The sequence below is a fragment of the Channa argus genome, chromosome 1 (assembly GCF_033026475.1).
Source record: "Channa argus isolate prfri chromosome 1, Channa argus male v1.0, whole genome shotgun sequence".
NCBI classification, from domain to species: domain Eukaryota; kingdom Metazoa; phylum Chordata; class Actinopteri; order Anabantiformes; family Channidae; genus Channa; species Channa argus.
In genome coordinates, this window is record NC_090197.1 from 49,744,926 (window position 1) to 49,759,630 (window position 14,705).

Genomic DNA, 14,705 nt, shown 5'->3' on the forward strand with positions numbered 1-14,705 from the left:
GGTAACAGGTGCAATGGGGACGTGGGCGACTGTGGAGATTTTTTTTTGAAAGGACAGAGAAGGCAGGGAGTAGAGTTTGTTGCCCTGCAGGGAGGGAGAGGGTTAAGAAAGAGGGGGGGGGGGGGGGGGGGGGTTGCTGAGAACAGGAACTCCTCCTTTGACACAAATCAATTTACACAGGCCTGAGACATTGATTATAGCTGGCTCATGCCTCACGTGGAAACAGCAGACATCAAACCCAGTGATAAGCCTGTAAAACCACACAACGGGGGCATTATCTGCTTCTTGCTGTGTTTGTGTGCGCGCGCACGTCTTGTCTGTGCATGTGTGTGTGTTCAGCAGACCAGATATCTCTCCGCTTCCCCAGTTACTCAAACAAGGGGATGGCTGCTAGGCAACCAAGCCACATCATATCACATCAGGCGGGCCAAGAGAGAGCGAGAGACATATAGAGAGATAGTAGGAGAGAGAGAGAGAGAGAGAGAGAGAGAGAGAGAGACAGAGAGATGGGAGGAGGAGGGAGTTTGGAGGTAGAAAACTGTGCTGGCAGTATTACATAAGCCGGCAGCCCAGTCCCACCGCTCACATTAATGCGGTTAGGCACTCGGAAGTGATGTCCATTAGTCACAGGTGAAGATGCGGCATTCAGCAGTGATTTTTAAAAGCCCGGGCTGTTTATGATAGAAACCTTTATGAACAGATGAGTCAAAAAACAAAAATCAACAAAACACAGATCGGTGGATGAGTCGCCTACGGTACAAACACAACAAAGACAACAGGGTCTAATAACCCCCACAGGTGACGGCGAAAACAAACACACATGCATGAAAATGCATAGAAACACACACAATTATATATAAGAATGGAATAATCGAAACACCCCTGCTGGCTGCCATTTGAAGATAAGAGGGTCAGACTCTACATAAAAGCATGAAATCAACGTAACAATCAAGTATCAAGTACATCAAAGGCTAAAGAAAAGATAAAGCAGAGCTGCTGTTGTGATTGATGGACCTGTACATTGGTATTTGCATTTCCACATACAACACAACATACAGCACATAAGATGTAACCGGCACATCTCAGTGATTTATGAGCCACTAAAGTCATTCTGATTTTTATACAAACCCGGGTGTTTTTTGTAACAAATACATTTGTCTTTCCATTCAAACCTCTTTCTCTGATGGTCAAAAACCACCATCTCGCACTGGCATTTGATCTTAATGTCAGAAAATATAGTTTATTGTAAAAGGAATACTAGGCATGTTCATATTTAGTCTTAGTAGTATAATGAAAGTGAACATGAAACAACTGAACTATCAGTGAAAGGGAAATCGTTAGATTCATTAAATGGTTCCCTGGTTCTGTCCAAACACGGTTCTGTCTCCTAACCTCTTAAGTTTGATCATTTACAATGACCTGGTTTAATTAAACAAAAACCAAAGAAGAAAAGGAACAACAATTTATGGCTTTACAGACTATTTCTTAAGCTGAGCTTCCAGAGATGGAAAATGCTACTACTTTAATTTTAAAGCTTTAGTTAGAAGTTACTTTTTGCAGACATAAATTCTTAATTTAATATTATTATAATGTGTGATCTTCCTGGCAATTCAGTACCATTTAACATAAATTCTTTTATTGATGGAGTACTTGTACTTTTGTAATTTAAGTTTTTTTTTTTTAAGTTGGTCTGATCTTCTACTTTATTTAATAATTTAAAGTGGTACTTTTTTTTTATAAAGCAAATACTTTTAGGTTGTGTAGCCTACTTCAAACACATTGGCCAAAACATATCTTAAAGTGCAGAGATGCTGTCAAAGGCTTCTTAACCAAGACTCACAGCAGACTCACTAGCAGCAATGGAACGATATTTGCTTCCAAAGTTATCAAAGTCAGTTTACAACAAGACTCATATTTCTAACTAGTCAGAGAGTAAAAATTATATTTGCTTGCTGTTAAAATTTGCAGGATAATTGTATAGAGCCTTTTTCTCACGTGAAGCACGACAGGTTGTGAAGATGCTCCGCTTGATTAAGGTGAGAGGTTGTGTCTAGGTTCAATGTGCAGGACTCACAACATGAAACAAAAAAAGTGGGATGTGAAAATCAATGTTTTGCTTGGTCACATGATTAGCAAAGATGGGTTCCTGAAAGAGAGAAGCAATCCTTTACACAGACTTTGTCCTGGGGAAGGAGATGTCCTTTTGATCTCTGGACCATCTGACTACGACATCTGCATTCCCATGTACTGTGTTCTGTACACTGGGTTATGTCTAGACAAGTTCAGGTCTTCTGTCCATGTATGAAAACACCCTAAGACTAATAACTGAAGATCCACGCAGGGAGATGGAAGAGCTGGCCAGAGCAAAGTAGCTCTTACGTTTCAGAATCCTAAGCTTCACTCCAGCCCAGCCCAAGACCCTCACAGCTCCCTGGGGATGATAGTAAAGGGTCGGATGGGACAAGTAGCTTCCAGCTCCAGGGCTGTCAAGAAGCAGTCGGGGGCCTGGCTGGAGCTCCGAGCCTGCAGGGCTTCACCCAGGCCACTCCATGCCTCATGGGAGGTGCTGTGGACTTGGACCGCATCCCGCAGGACCTTCTCCCCGAGATGGACACGCCCTGTTTTCACCAGCAAATGACCCTGGATGGACAGACGGACAGAGCATTAAATATAAAGAAATCTGAATTAAAATAAGTGTTTTGGCTGAATTTAGTTGTGCACAAGCTGAATTTTAACCTGTGGGAAGCTGCTCAGTTTTTCACAGCAGAGAAAACTGAAATGACATTTAACTTCAGTACCTTGTCCCTCAAAATCCAAATTCTTTTCACAACAGTTCCTGTGTATGATAACATCAAGTAAGCACATTGTGGATTTTTACAAAAGAAATCCAGATCTTGGATTATAATGCCTGCTGTCATGTGGACTAGTTTAGCAAAAAAATAAAAAAAAATAAAGAGCAGCAACAACAATCAGCAGTACGACACTGTTTCCACCGTCATATTCAACTGAGATTGAACAACTGAAAGGAGAAAATCCCTAAATCATGAGATTAGGAGGAGTCCTATGCATAAAGACGATGCAGTGTGTTTGGTGGCGGTGCGCACACACACACACACACACACACACAACAGTGAAAAAAACAGGTCAAAGATATTGTTTAGTTGTAAATCTCTTAATTTACTGCTGGAGAGTGACAATTAATCTACAGTGGCTTGAATGCTGCTAATCCATCACACTGAAATCTGAGGTGAGAGAACCAGCTGGCCGATAGCAAAGCGTCTAGGAACAGAACGTACAAAACTAAACTCTGAAGACAATCATTGATGTCAAAAAGAGACGCAAGTAGGTTTGTGTTTTACTGGTTTTCTCTCAGTAATAATGTGACTGCTCTGGCTTGTCGTCCTGGTGGACCTATTTTCAGCAGTGTCACAGAGCTCCAATTAGAGGGTGGACACCTGAACTGAGCCCAGTGGTATGACACAGGAGATGTGCCGAAAATGTGACTACTGAGAAATTGGAGGCGTCATAACACAGGACCGGTAGGTACTGGACAGAAATTCTGAAATCAGGTTTAAGTTGGGTTTGGTCACGCAGGTTAGGAAAAATAGATATAATCATTGTATCTACATCAATGTTTCTTTTTTTATTCTAATTTAAAGATGAGCCTATAGTGGCTGTGTTGCTTCTGGTTAACTTGTAAAGATGGTGGTTTGCGGCTACGTGTCGAAGTGCCCTTGGGCAAGACACTGAACCTCAACCTGCACCTTTCATGGCAGCCACCTCGGCAGGTGATTTTGCAAAAATCAATACTGGTCTCAGTACTTTAGAAACTATGGATCTACTGGGATTTTCATACACGACCACCACTAGGCCTTACAGAGAATCGTCTGAAGAAGAGAATGGCCAGTGAGTTGCAGCTCACTGGGTGAAAATGGCTTATTGACGTAATGATGGCTACTTTCATGAAGATAATGCACCACGTCATAAAGCTTAAATCATCGCAAACTGGTTTATTGAACATGACAATGTACTCAAAAGGCCTCCACAGTCACCAGATGTCAATCCAGTGCAGCATCTTTAAGATGTGGTAAAACGGGAGACTGATGTAAAGATAGATCGACGTACATCTGACAAATCTGCAGCAACTGGATCGTGAGGATCGAGAGGTACATAACAAGATACTAGTTGTGTCAGTGTGTATGTGTGTGTAACCGGGTTACACGTGAGAAAGATCGTGGATGATATATGTGGTCACCATGTTAAAGGTCAAGCAGAACTGTGTGTGCGTGAGTGCCCAGCAGAGAAGAGCATCACAAAACTGACCAAGAGCATGGACTCAAGTCTTTCTCACACACAAAATACTGCACGCACACACACACACAGACACACACACACAGATATAGTGTCACATGCATACTGAAGGTGACAACAAACAGCCACTCTTCCACAATATCATCCCCTCCCACAGACACACTCGCACAAGCTGTGCTGGCCCGAGGTCAGACAGACAAGTCTTGTTATGCAGTCTCTGCTCAGAAGCTCCACATTAATTGGGCTGAAATTCACATAGCTGTCTGGGGGCTCTGATGCAACTTCCAATAAGTGAAGGGACACACACACACTTTCTTTCTTCCTCTGTTCCCCTTTTCCTCACTGCTGCTATGAGGAAAACACAAAGGAAGATTGTAACTCTCGGGTAAAAAACCTGTCACAGAATGTACACAAGTTTATCTGTGTGTGTGGGGGTGTGTGTGTGTGTGGGTGTGGGTGTGTGGAGGGGGGGGGGTGTACTGCATGCACGTGATCTTTGGGTCCTTAAGCGACACTGCATTAACAAAAGACATGAATATCAACTGGACATCATGGGCTCAGGACACTTTCAGAAATCACTGTTTGTGAACGTGGTTTACAGTGTAATCCACAAATGTAAGTTAAAGTAAAGGATGCTGTGAAAGGTCTGCAGTCCAGACCTTTCACCAATATTTGCCAATTTTGCCAATATTTGGCAAATCATCAAATATAAAATCCGGCAACAAAGTCTCAGGACAGTTGAGCAGCTAGAATCCTGCATCAGACAAGAATGGGACAACATTGGTCTCCTAAAACCCCAGCAACTGGTCTCCTCACTTCTCAGATGTTTACAGATAGTTATAAAAAGACGGGATGATACACAATGGTAAACAAACAAAGGCTCTGTGTCTCTGACAAAACTGAAGTCATAGTATTTGGGCCCAAAAATCATAGAAATACGCTGTCCAATTATATCGTTACTCTAGATGGCATAAATCTGGCCTCCAGTACTATTGCACAGAACCTTGGAGTTATTTTTGACCAGGAGTTGTCCTTTACCTCACATACAGTATAAAACAAATCTCTAGAACAACCTTCTTCCACCTACGAAACATTGCCAAATTTAGGAGCATAATGTCTCAAAGTCATGCTGAAAAGACTACTGTAATTCCCTACTTTGGGGATGCCCCAGTTTTTTCATTGTTTCATTTTTTTTGTCCTTGGGCTTATCCCGTGAGTTTCGGGTCGCCACAGTGGATCATATGTCCCAGTAACTCCCCAAAAAGCCTGCAATTAATCCAAAACGCTGCAGCAAGAGTGCTGACTGGAACTAGCAAGAGAGATCATATTTCACCTTCACTAGCTTCTATCCATTGGTTTCCCATTAAATCTAGAATAGAATTTAAAACCCTGCTTCTTACATATGAAGCTCTGAACGGTCAGGCTCCATCATATATAGAGGACCTCATAGTTCCATATCATCCCAGTAGACCACTCAGATCTCAGAATGCAGGCCTACTTGTGGTTCCCAGAATTTCCAAAGGTAAAATGGGAGGTAGAGCCTTTAGCTATCAAGCTCCTCTCCTGTGGAACCAGCTCCCAGTTCAGATTCAGGAAACAGACACCCTCTCTACTTTTAAACTTAAAACCTTCCTCTTTAATAAAGCTTATAGTTAGTTATACTTATCCTGCTATAGGCTTAGACTGCAGGGGGACCCACCCCCCAATGCTCCTTTCCTCCTCTTGTCCCTCTCTCCTCTCCCACAACTGTCACACTGTATGACATTATTTCTGTGTGTTTTCTCCCGTAGCTTTGTGTTTTCCAGTGTAGAGCTACTGGTCCTACCAACCTGCCCATTTGCAGTTGTATAAACTTACGGTAACGTTCAGCTCTGTTTTGTCTGCTCCCTTGGATACCTCTACTCTGCGTTTTCCAGTCTTTTTGGCTATTGTAATGTGAATTGGATCTTAGATTATCGGACTGTGTTGTTTGTTCTCCCTCTTTTCCCCTTTCCTCGACTCAACAGCTCTCCCCCTCCCCTCTCTACCGGACCACGTGGCGGACACCAACTACTGCCTTCTCCTTCCACCTCCCTTCACCTGCAGCCTACGGCAGTATGTTCGGAGTAAGTCATCTGCCGTCTTGTATTCCTCATCTGCATTGCACTGACCTCTCCTGTCTTCTCAGATCCTGGTTGAGTGTGTCCACCCCCCACCCAATCACCCATACTGCTTGCACTTATTTTTTCAATAAACTCTAAAACCTATCTGAAATTCTCGTCATTTAACTGGGTCGTTCCATTTAGTTTGTATGCGCAAGCCCCAACCAGTAATGGTTAGTGTGGGAGAATGAATAGCAGTGTAAAGCGGTTTGAGTACCAATAGATAGAAAGTTCTATATAAGGTCAGACCATTTGTTTAACAAAATTATAATCCCAATCCTCACTGCCTGATATTGCCATTAGCCGACTTACTGACACTGGAAACGGCTCTTGTGTAAACACCACCTTCAGAGCAGCATGACTTCAGCATTTGCATTAGTGCTCCTATTAGACTTGCATGAAATAACATGCACTTATGATGTGTAAGAAAATTTTGGGCGACATTTTGCTACGCAGGTAATAATCCAACTGTCTTTATGTAGCTGGGAGCATCCGTTTCTGCACAGCTTGTGTAGAAGATGGAAAAAGCCCAGTTATCGAACTTTAGGTACCACGTGTTATGCAAGGATCTGTTGATCGATTTCACACTTTTCTCACTTACTCGTGTGACAAAGTAAATATTATTCCTGTTAATCAGCTTTCAATTTGAATCAATTTTGGCTAAGTCTTATTCAAAAGGCTTTTCAAACCTGCTTTCTATAGGTGTATTCATGTTTAAACATCCCTCTGACTTCCCTATATTAAAATGTTTCTGTGCTTCTATCTGGAAAAACTCCTCCACATGACATCCAGAGTCCATCATTAGGAGTTCAGATTATGTCATCTGGAGGAGCTCTAGAAAAGTAGGTCCATGATTACAAACTTCATAGTATGAGTACCAAGAACAATCTGAACTGAAGGTTCCGGATGAAGGATGTCATCTGAAAGCATTAATATTTTTTTTTACCTAGCAATAGATTTTAATACAGGGAAGTCAAAGAGAAGATTAAGGACAAACTAGAACAAAGTTAAACCTCAGTAAAGGCAAATTTTAATGGAGAGAACAAAGCTAATTGTGTTATCGCACTCAAAGTCATTGTGGATTTTCCAAAATATTCAACTGTTAATTCAAATTGAAGACAAAAGAAAATTGAGAATTTTTAATTTTTTTTTAAAGACAATATGTGGAAAAAAAAAAAACTTAGTACAAGACATGTCCTGCATTCGTGACCAAGACACTGGAACCCAAATTGCTTGCCATGGTCCAGCCATGGTAACGTCTGTCATTGGTGTATGAGTGTAAAGTGCTTTTGCTAAAGGTAGGTCTGGAGAAAAAAACACTGATGGAATTAAAGAGTGAATACTCCTAAAAGGAAGTGGCTGAACAAATATGTGTTCAAGAGAACATTTAGATCGCTACTGAGGTTTTCTGGCATTACAGTGACAAAACTGGTATCTACAGTAATGGTTTTAATTACTCCCAGCCATCTGTCTCCACTTTTACCTCAGCTGATCCCATCTTGGCAGCAGAGGTTTGTTTCTTGTCGGGCCTTGAAAATGCAACCGAAGTGAACTGTGCCAAACTGTGTGGGCAGAAGTGTATTCATCCATGTTTCGAGCTAAATTTAAGAACTTTTGAAATCCTGCAACGATACACCAACATTCAATTAAGTGCGTTTGAATCAGCTAAAAAGAGAATGAGAAACATCTTCCTGAATGTCACAAAGCGAATAGAAGTTTGGTTGTGGGATTGATTCACACTGGGGAAATGAGTTTCTTTTCTTTGATGTCTGCTGATAATTTCTGATTCAAATGCTCCAACTATAGTTAAGCAGCAACCACAGATGTATTTACAGAAATATTTTTTGAACAACGTATATATTTCCAAAAACCCTTCAACAAAGCATTAAAACTTTTCATTGCCTAACAGTTTGTACTAAATACGTGCAAGAATGCAAATCCAGCCAATTTATAAAGACACAGATTAGAAGCTCCAGTGTTCAAGGTTCCAACATGATGCAAACACAAAGCCGATCAATAAAGTGGTTCTATACATCCGCTCATAATAAAGAACAAAACGTTCATGCCTTGCCGACAGTGTAGAGACAGCTGAACTCTAAATTTAGACCTGCAATCTGCTGTTGTCAGCCATGCTGCCTACAGAGCTGAAGAGCTGTGACTGACCAGACAAACTGGGAAAAAAAGGCAATAAATCAAGTTTAGGTATGAGGGTAGAAAGTTTTAGACTTGAGGTGGTTTTGTTTGTGCAGGAATAGGGTTCAAATCAGTTAGGTCCATATTATAGCGAGATGGCAGTTGGACACCTGTCGGTTAACATCTATTACACAGATGCAGTGTAACCTGGTGGTCTTAGGCTATCGCACTGAATGAACAAGAGGCTAAAGCTTTCATCCCTTCAAGTTAAGTCTGGGAAGAGTGATGCCAACTGAGGATAGAGGTATTTACTATTATACAAGTTGGCTTTAACTTTTCTATGCTTATTAACTCTGTTTATGTACAGTTTGGTTATTTGGACAAAGCCCGGCTTGCACTTAAATCATTTGGCAGATGCTTTTGTACCCCAAGCAGTGTTGGGCTATAAATGCATTACTTGTGTCCTTTACTGTAATATTACTTTCCCCATTACAGGTAGTATAAAAAGTAAAAATAAATGTTTTTGTAATATTACAGTCCTCCAGAAACAAAATGTAATGTTGTGCATTTCCACTATCAACTCTCTTTCTTTCAGACAACAAGTTACTTTTGACTGGGAGTAATAAGTAAAGTCATATTATTTTGAACATAGTAATAATTGATATATTCCTTTTTGAGTAACAACACTGTCTCAACACTGCTTAGAACTGAGAAACACACACACACAGACCATGGGCCAATTTAGTCACTGCTATTTTCTACTTTCTGAGTGTATCAATTCCCCAAAACATAAAATATTGTGTACAAACATATAACGTGCCCATAATTCTTCTTCAGATTCATCATATTCCCAACTGCCTGACACCCAGTCTGTCTGAACTTGTTCCAGCTCTTCCGTCTCTATGTTTACACTGGTTGATGTACTGTGTTTATACCCAGTCAAATATTTAAACCCCCGCACCCCCACTCTCAGGCACCCAGGTTAGTACCGTCTATTTTGTATAGCGAGATTAAAACTTTTACTGAGCGGAGGACTTGCTGAAAATGCCATGTTGGCACGTTTCCATGGCAAACTGCGTATACCGTAAAAATGGTACGTGCATCAGTTTCTTTAATCTGTGTTTTTGCTTGTACTTGCTACAAAGTGAGGCTCAGAAAACTTGGTTTACCAACGGAGTTAGGAGAGATTTGGGAAAGGAGGAGATGTTGGCTGGTCCTTGTAACCACAGGTCTGTTTGAGAGTTTGAGATTTTAGGACTTAGGTTAGAATTAGGGTTTGGCATTTAGTTGTGATGGTTAGACTTAGGATATTGGGGCGTGGACCTTATGCCAATAGCTGATTTGGAACCCTGATACACTGATCAACTGGTGGTTTTAAAGTTGGGGCTGATTAGTATAGAGCTCAACATAAGACAAACACACGCACACACACACACACACACACTTGCAATGAGGCACTCATATGGAAAGAGCAACAGGAAGGGCAAAAAAAGAAGGAGGAGGAAGAAGGAATGAAAGAAAAGGTTGATAAAGGAGCCACAGGGAAAAAAAAAAAAGGGAAGACAGCAAGCAGGGAGTTTGAGAGAGGGAGTGAGAATGAGCTAAATTGGGAACAATGAATAGAGAGAGAGGAAGATGGAGAGAAAAATAGAGAGGCGTCAAAGAAAAAGGAAAAAATAAGTGAGCCCAGATGAGACATACATAGCAACCGGGGCACTAGCCAACTCCCAATCGTCTCTCTGTTTGCTCCCCAGATTTTCTCCCCTCTCTCTCCCCATTTCAAACGCGCACACACACTTTCTCTCTCTCTCTCTCTCCATGCTTATCAGAGGTCTTGCTCAATAGAATATATTTCCATGGTTGCTAGGCAATCCCATAAAGTGGCAAGAATGAGCAAAGTGTTATAAATAATGTATTTGCATTATCTAATCAGCTGACAACCACCCCCACTCACCCAAAAAGGAAAGGCGCAAGTGAGGGAGAGGGAGAGAGAGCGAGCGAGCGAGAGAGAGAGAGAGAGATGGGGGGCATTTGATAACTGGAACGCGATTAATTCAATGAGCACAAGTCCTCGTCCTTGAGAGTATGCATGCGAAGTTGTGCATGAATATGCTTCTGTTGGAGAGCAGGGAACGTAAAGTGTGTGTGTTAAGGGTGTGTACTGTAAGTGTGTAGAAGTGTGTGCATGTGGCTGACTCACAGAAGGCTCCACTACAGAACAGGAGGGATTAGATGTGGAGGATGTTGGGAGTGGGTCAGATACATTTCATCCCGTTGCCAGAAGCAAGGCTCGGCCGCGTTTCAGGATCAGCTACCCATTGGAAAACACACACACACAAGCACATACACGCTACATTCCACGCACCGCACACATTACATTCCACACATACGCATACGTCATGCAAACACTTGCCACAATGACAGCACAGACAGACAAGTGTGTAAAAGCTGACATGGCTAATACCATGAGAGAAGAGCAGAGTATAGTAGATGGATTTAGCCTTAGTCCGTGGACCGTAACAAGCAGCCCACCAAATACACACACACACACACACACACACACACACAAAACCTATACCATATCCCTATACCGGTTTCCCTCACTACCACACCCTCATCTATCCAAAAATACTCTGAAACCAGCAGCTGACCGGAGTTGTGAGTCACATTCAGTTACTGCATTTCTCTCTCCCTCTCCCACCCACTGACAAAGCACACACAAATACACACACAGTCGAAACCCATGTGGACATGGCTGATGCTAACACGAAGAGGTGGAGTGAGTAAAGTGCCATGTGGTGGAAAAGGGAAGATGGTGGTGGTGTGTTAATACGGTCCACACCACGGGGCTGGTGGGCTCCTGTTTGGCCTTCAGTTATGGGCTTCCCTTACTCCCATTTCTCCTTTGCACCGACTGCGAATATTGTGGAGAAAATGACGACTTTCCTCCACTTGGGTGATGCTGTGCAGTGCTGTCCTATAACTAAATAAGCTGCACAAAACTGAATCTAATTTTAATTGCTTTGACACAAAATGCGTTCAATATCGTTGTCTTCCAAAATGCCTAAAGTCTTTTTTCCATTCATACTCTACCACCTGCATAACACTAGATATTTGTGAAATTTTCAGCTGCAAAATCAGTTGTGAAAACTGTGAAAAACACATTCAAAACAGCATATCCATGTTGTGCGTTTCTGCATGAACTATACTGAAATATACAGAAAAGATTTACAGGGAAATGAATTTAGAATCATGCCAATCTGCAATTTTAGCCTAGATTTTTGTGTTTACTCTCTTTACCACTGTTTCATAAAAGGGGACGGCTTCTGAATGATGGTGCCTGGAAACCTGGATCAAGAACCTGCTTAGAACAGGTATAGTCAATTATGATTTAAGGAGAAAATGTCCTCATGTAGAGGTCCGCAGCATCATCATGTTTAAGTTGCATTGTAATTTAGTTACACATTACAATTCATTTATATGTATTGACGTAGCATTGTCATTGTATCGACATCTGCACTTTTGCGTAATTTTTTTCGAAAGCAATTGTGTGCTTTGCTGTCTAGTGGCATTTGACATCCCCACTTTCAACCACTGCCATCGTCTGAAAGCAAATGAGACACAGCAGTTTCAAGCTTCCTAGCTGGAGGATGAACATGTACGCCTTAGTAGATTCTGGATTAAAAGCTCGTTTTTCTGTGTCAACCTTCCGCCGTTTAGCATAAGCCATGACACACTGACTTAAATTTCGCTGCTTTTCTTCACTTGTCTTCTCTCGCTATGAGATTGGTAGGATGTCCCTTATGCAGACTAACAGTGTAGAAGCTATGTTAGAAAAGAGTCCACAGTCGAAACGTAATCTCGTATCGTAATGATGAAGAAAAACTAAATAATATGCCGGTTCCGGCTCTGGGTCTGAACGGGATAGAGCCGGGGCCCCGCGACCCTCCTATTAGTGACCACTGAGTTTAAGTATTAAAGTCAACAGGAGATTAGCTTAGCATAAAGTCTGGGGGCAGGCAGAAACAATTTGCTAGATTCTTCTGTTGGAAAAGATTCAAAAACCCACGGAACAATCCACTTAACCTCACAAGGTCCTTAGTTAGCATGTGGGATCTTGCAGATTCAAACATGAAATGTGGTGACAGAAGCGTCTCCACAGCACGTTTTTACATGAGAGGCCTCATAAAGCTGTTTCCAATTGCTTTAAGTCTCTTCGCTAAAATAAACTAAGCTAAGCATCTCCTATCTAACTAAAGCTCTGAGGAGCTTTGCCAAATCTATTCCTTTTTGTGGAAATTGACTTTTTAAAGTGCAAAAAATCAACCGAAATTAATTTTGAAGGCACAGTAGGGGTACATCTTTTTTAAACCTGTGACTAAAAACGGGTGCAAAAACTCAAAAGGACATTCAAGGAAAGTACATTATGTACTTTTGCAGAATAATAGCTCTAGTGTAAGAATATCAACCAAGAATATAATCAGAATTCCCCTTAAGGCAGAGCAGAAAAAGTGGGCCACCGGCACACAAAGTGTCCAGAGCAGACACGGTATAAAAATAAATGCAGTGCCACAGAGTAGCAGCAACTGTAGGTTGGATTCTGGCAGCCTGATGCAAGCCGGAAATATGGGCAGCACTCCAAATCAAATGTCCCACACATTGTCCCACTTAGGCTCACTGACAATGCAGGGATGCAACTATGTGCCACACTGCTGCATTAGATGTCTATTGTATAATACAGGATTATATAGAAGTCTGTATAGCAGCATTTGTGTATTTAGGTCTGTTAATGCCTACTTTTACTACTGCTTTAATCCAAGTGCAGGTCACTGAAAAATGCACTCAAAAACATTCCCACTGTGCAGCAAATACAAGGAAAAAGACAGGCATGCACAAACATACTCATTCCTAAACACACGCACACACACACACACTCATGCTGAGAACACATCTGCCCTGTAAGAGACACTGAGTAGAACACTGCCAGCTGGCTTTGTTTCAAATTTTCAACCCCTGGGATTGGTTCTCCCACAGGCCAAATATGGAAGCGGTGTGTACCTCTGTATACCCCAAGGGGACTGCACTCGTACAGACACCGACACACAAGATACACACACCCACACTGAAGTGCACAGTAGGAGAAAAGCATTAGCCTTATGTGGTCACAAGGTGGCCAGTCCTCAAGTCAAAGAGATATCAACAAGCACATCTATGGTTACTATGGAGACGGCAACGATTGTATACGCACGGGTGTGTGTGTGTGTGTGTGTGTGTGAGAGAGAGAGCAAGTGCTGGGCAGTTTGAGTGTTGGATTTGAGTACAATCCCTCTCTGGTTCCTTCACCTGACAACAGTGAATGTTCAAAGGTCAAAGCAGTTGTAGTTAATCCAGTGGATCAACAGGAGGACAGACCAGCAGAGAGGCTCAGCGAGCGAGGGATTGGGTGGAAGTGGGCGAGAGAGAGGATCTGCTCAGATGAAAGAAATGTGGGGGAGAGATCAGGTGCGAGAAAGTTAGGCTTTGAGCTTTATTTGTCATTTGTTGCTTATGGGCCATAAGTTTTCTTTCTATTTATGGAAATTTGAAATTTTCCCACAACACACATTAACACATCTAAGAATATCATTGAGGCATAATGTGATAATTAAAACTATAATGACAGCAATTCTGACACTGACACCGTCCAGTAATGCACACACACACACACACACACACACACACACACACACAAAAACTGAATAATGATTATGAGCAGCTGCCATCAGTACTGCCACTACTACAAGATGTTTCATCTAGCCAACTAGATGAAACATGCAAGTCTTAAGTTTCACTATTTAACTATTAAATACATATTAAACAAAGCCCCTTTAAAAAGCTTGGATCAGTCCCAAACGAGTACGGAGTTGCTTTTAACAGCTACTATTGTCTTCATAAAACTACATAGAGCACTGAGTGTGGCTACCACACTGTACAGGCTGGATTTGCTGAGCTTCATTACCAATCTCATTCAGGATTATTCATTAGATAGTGGTTAAACATGCGGGGCTACATTACAGCCGTGGTGATGATTCCCAGGTATTCTGATATTAACTGAATCCCAAAAGCTAAAGAATATGTATG

General features: G+C 41.8%; 1 protein-coding gene across 4 annotated transcripts in view; it reads right to left on the reverse strand.

Annotated features, from left to right (window-relative positions):
• Positions 1-671: 671 nt before the first annotated feature.
• ttc7a (tetratricopeptide repeat domain 7A) overlaps positions 672-14,705 on the reverse strand; it is a 48,446-nt gene continuing 34,412 nt past the window's right edge. For all 4 annotated transcript variants that reach the window (XM_067473856.1, XM_067473850.1, XM_067473842.1 and 1 more), the window contains one exon: positions 672-2,640. In XM_067473856.1, the coding sequence (XP_067329957.1) occupies positions 2,422-2,640 (219 nt within the window). In that variant the 3' untranslated portion in view covers positions 672-2,421. The remainder of the gene's footprint in view (positions 2,641-14,705) is intronic.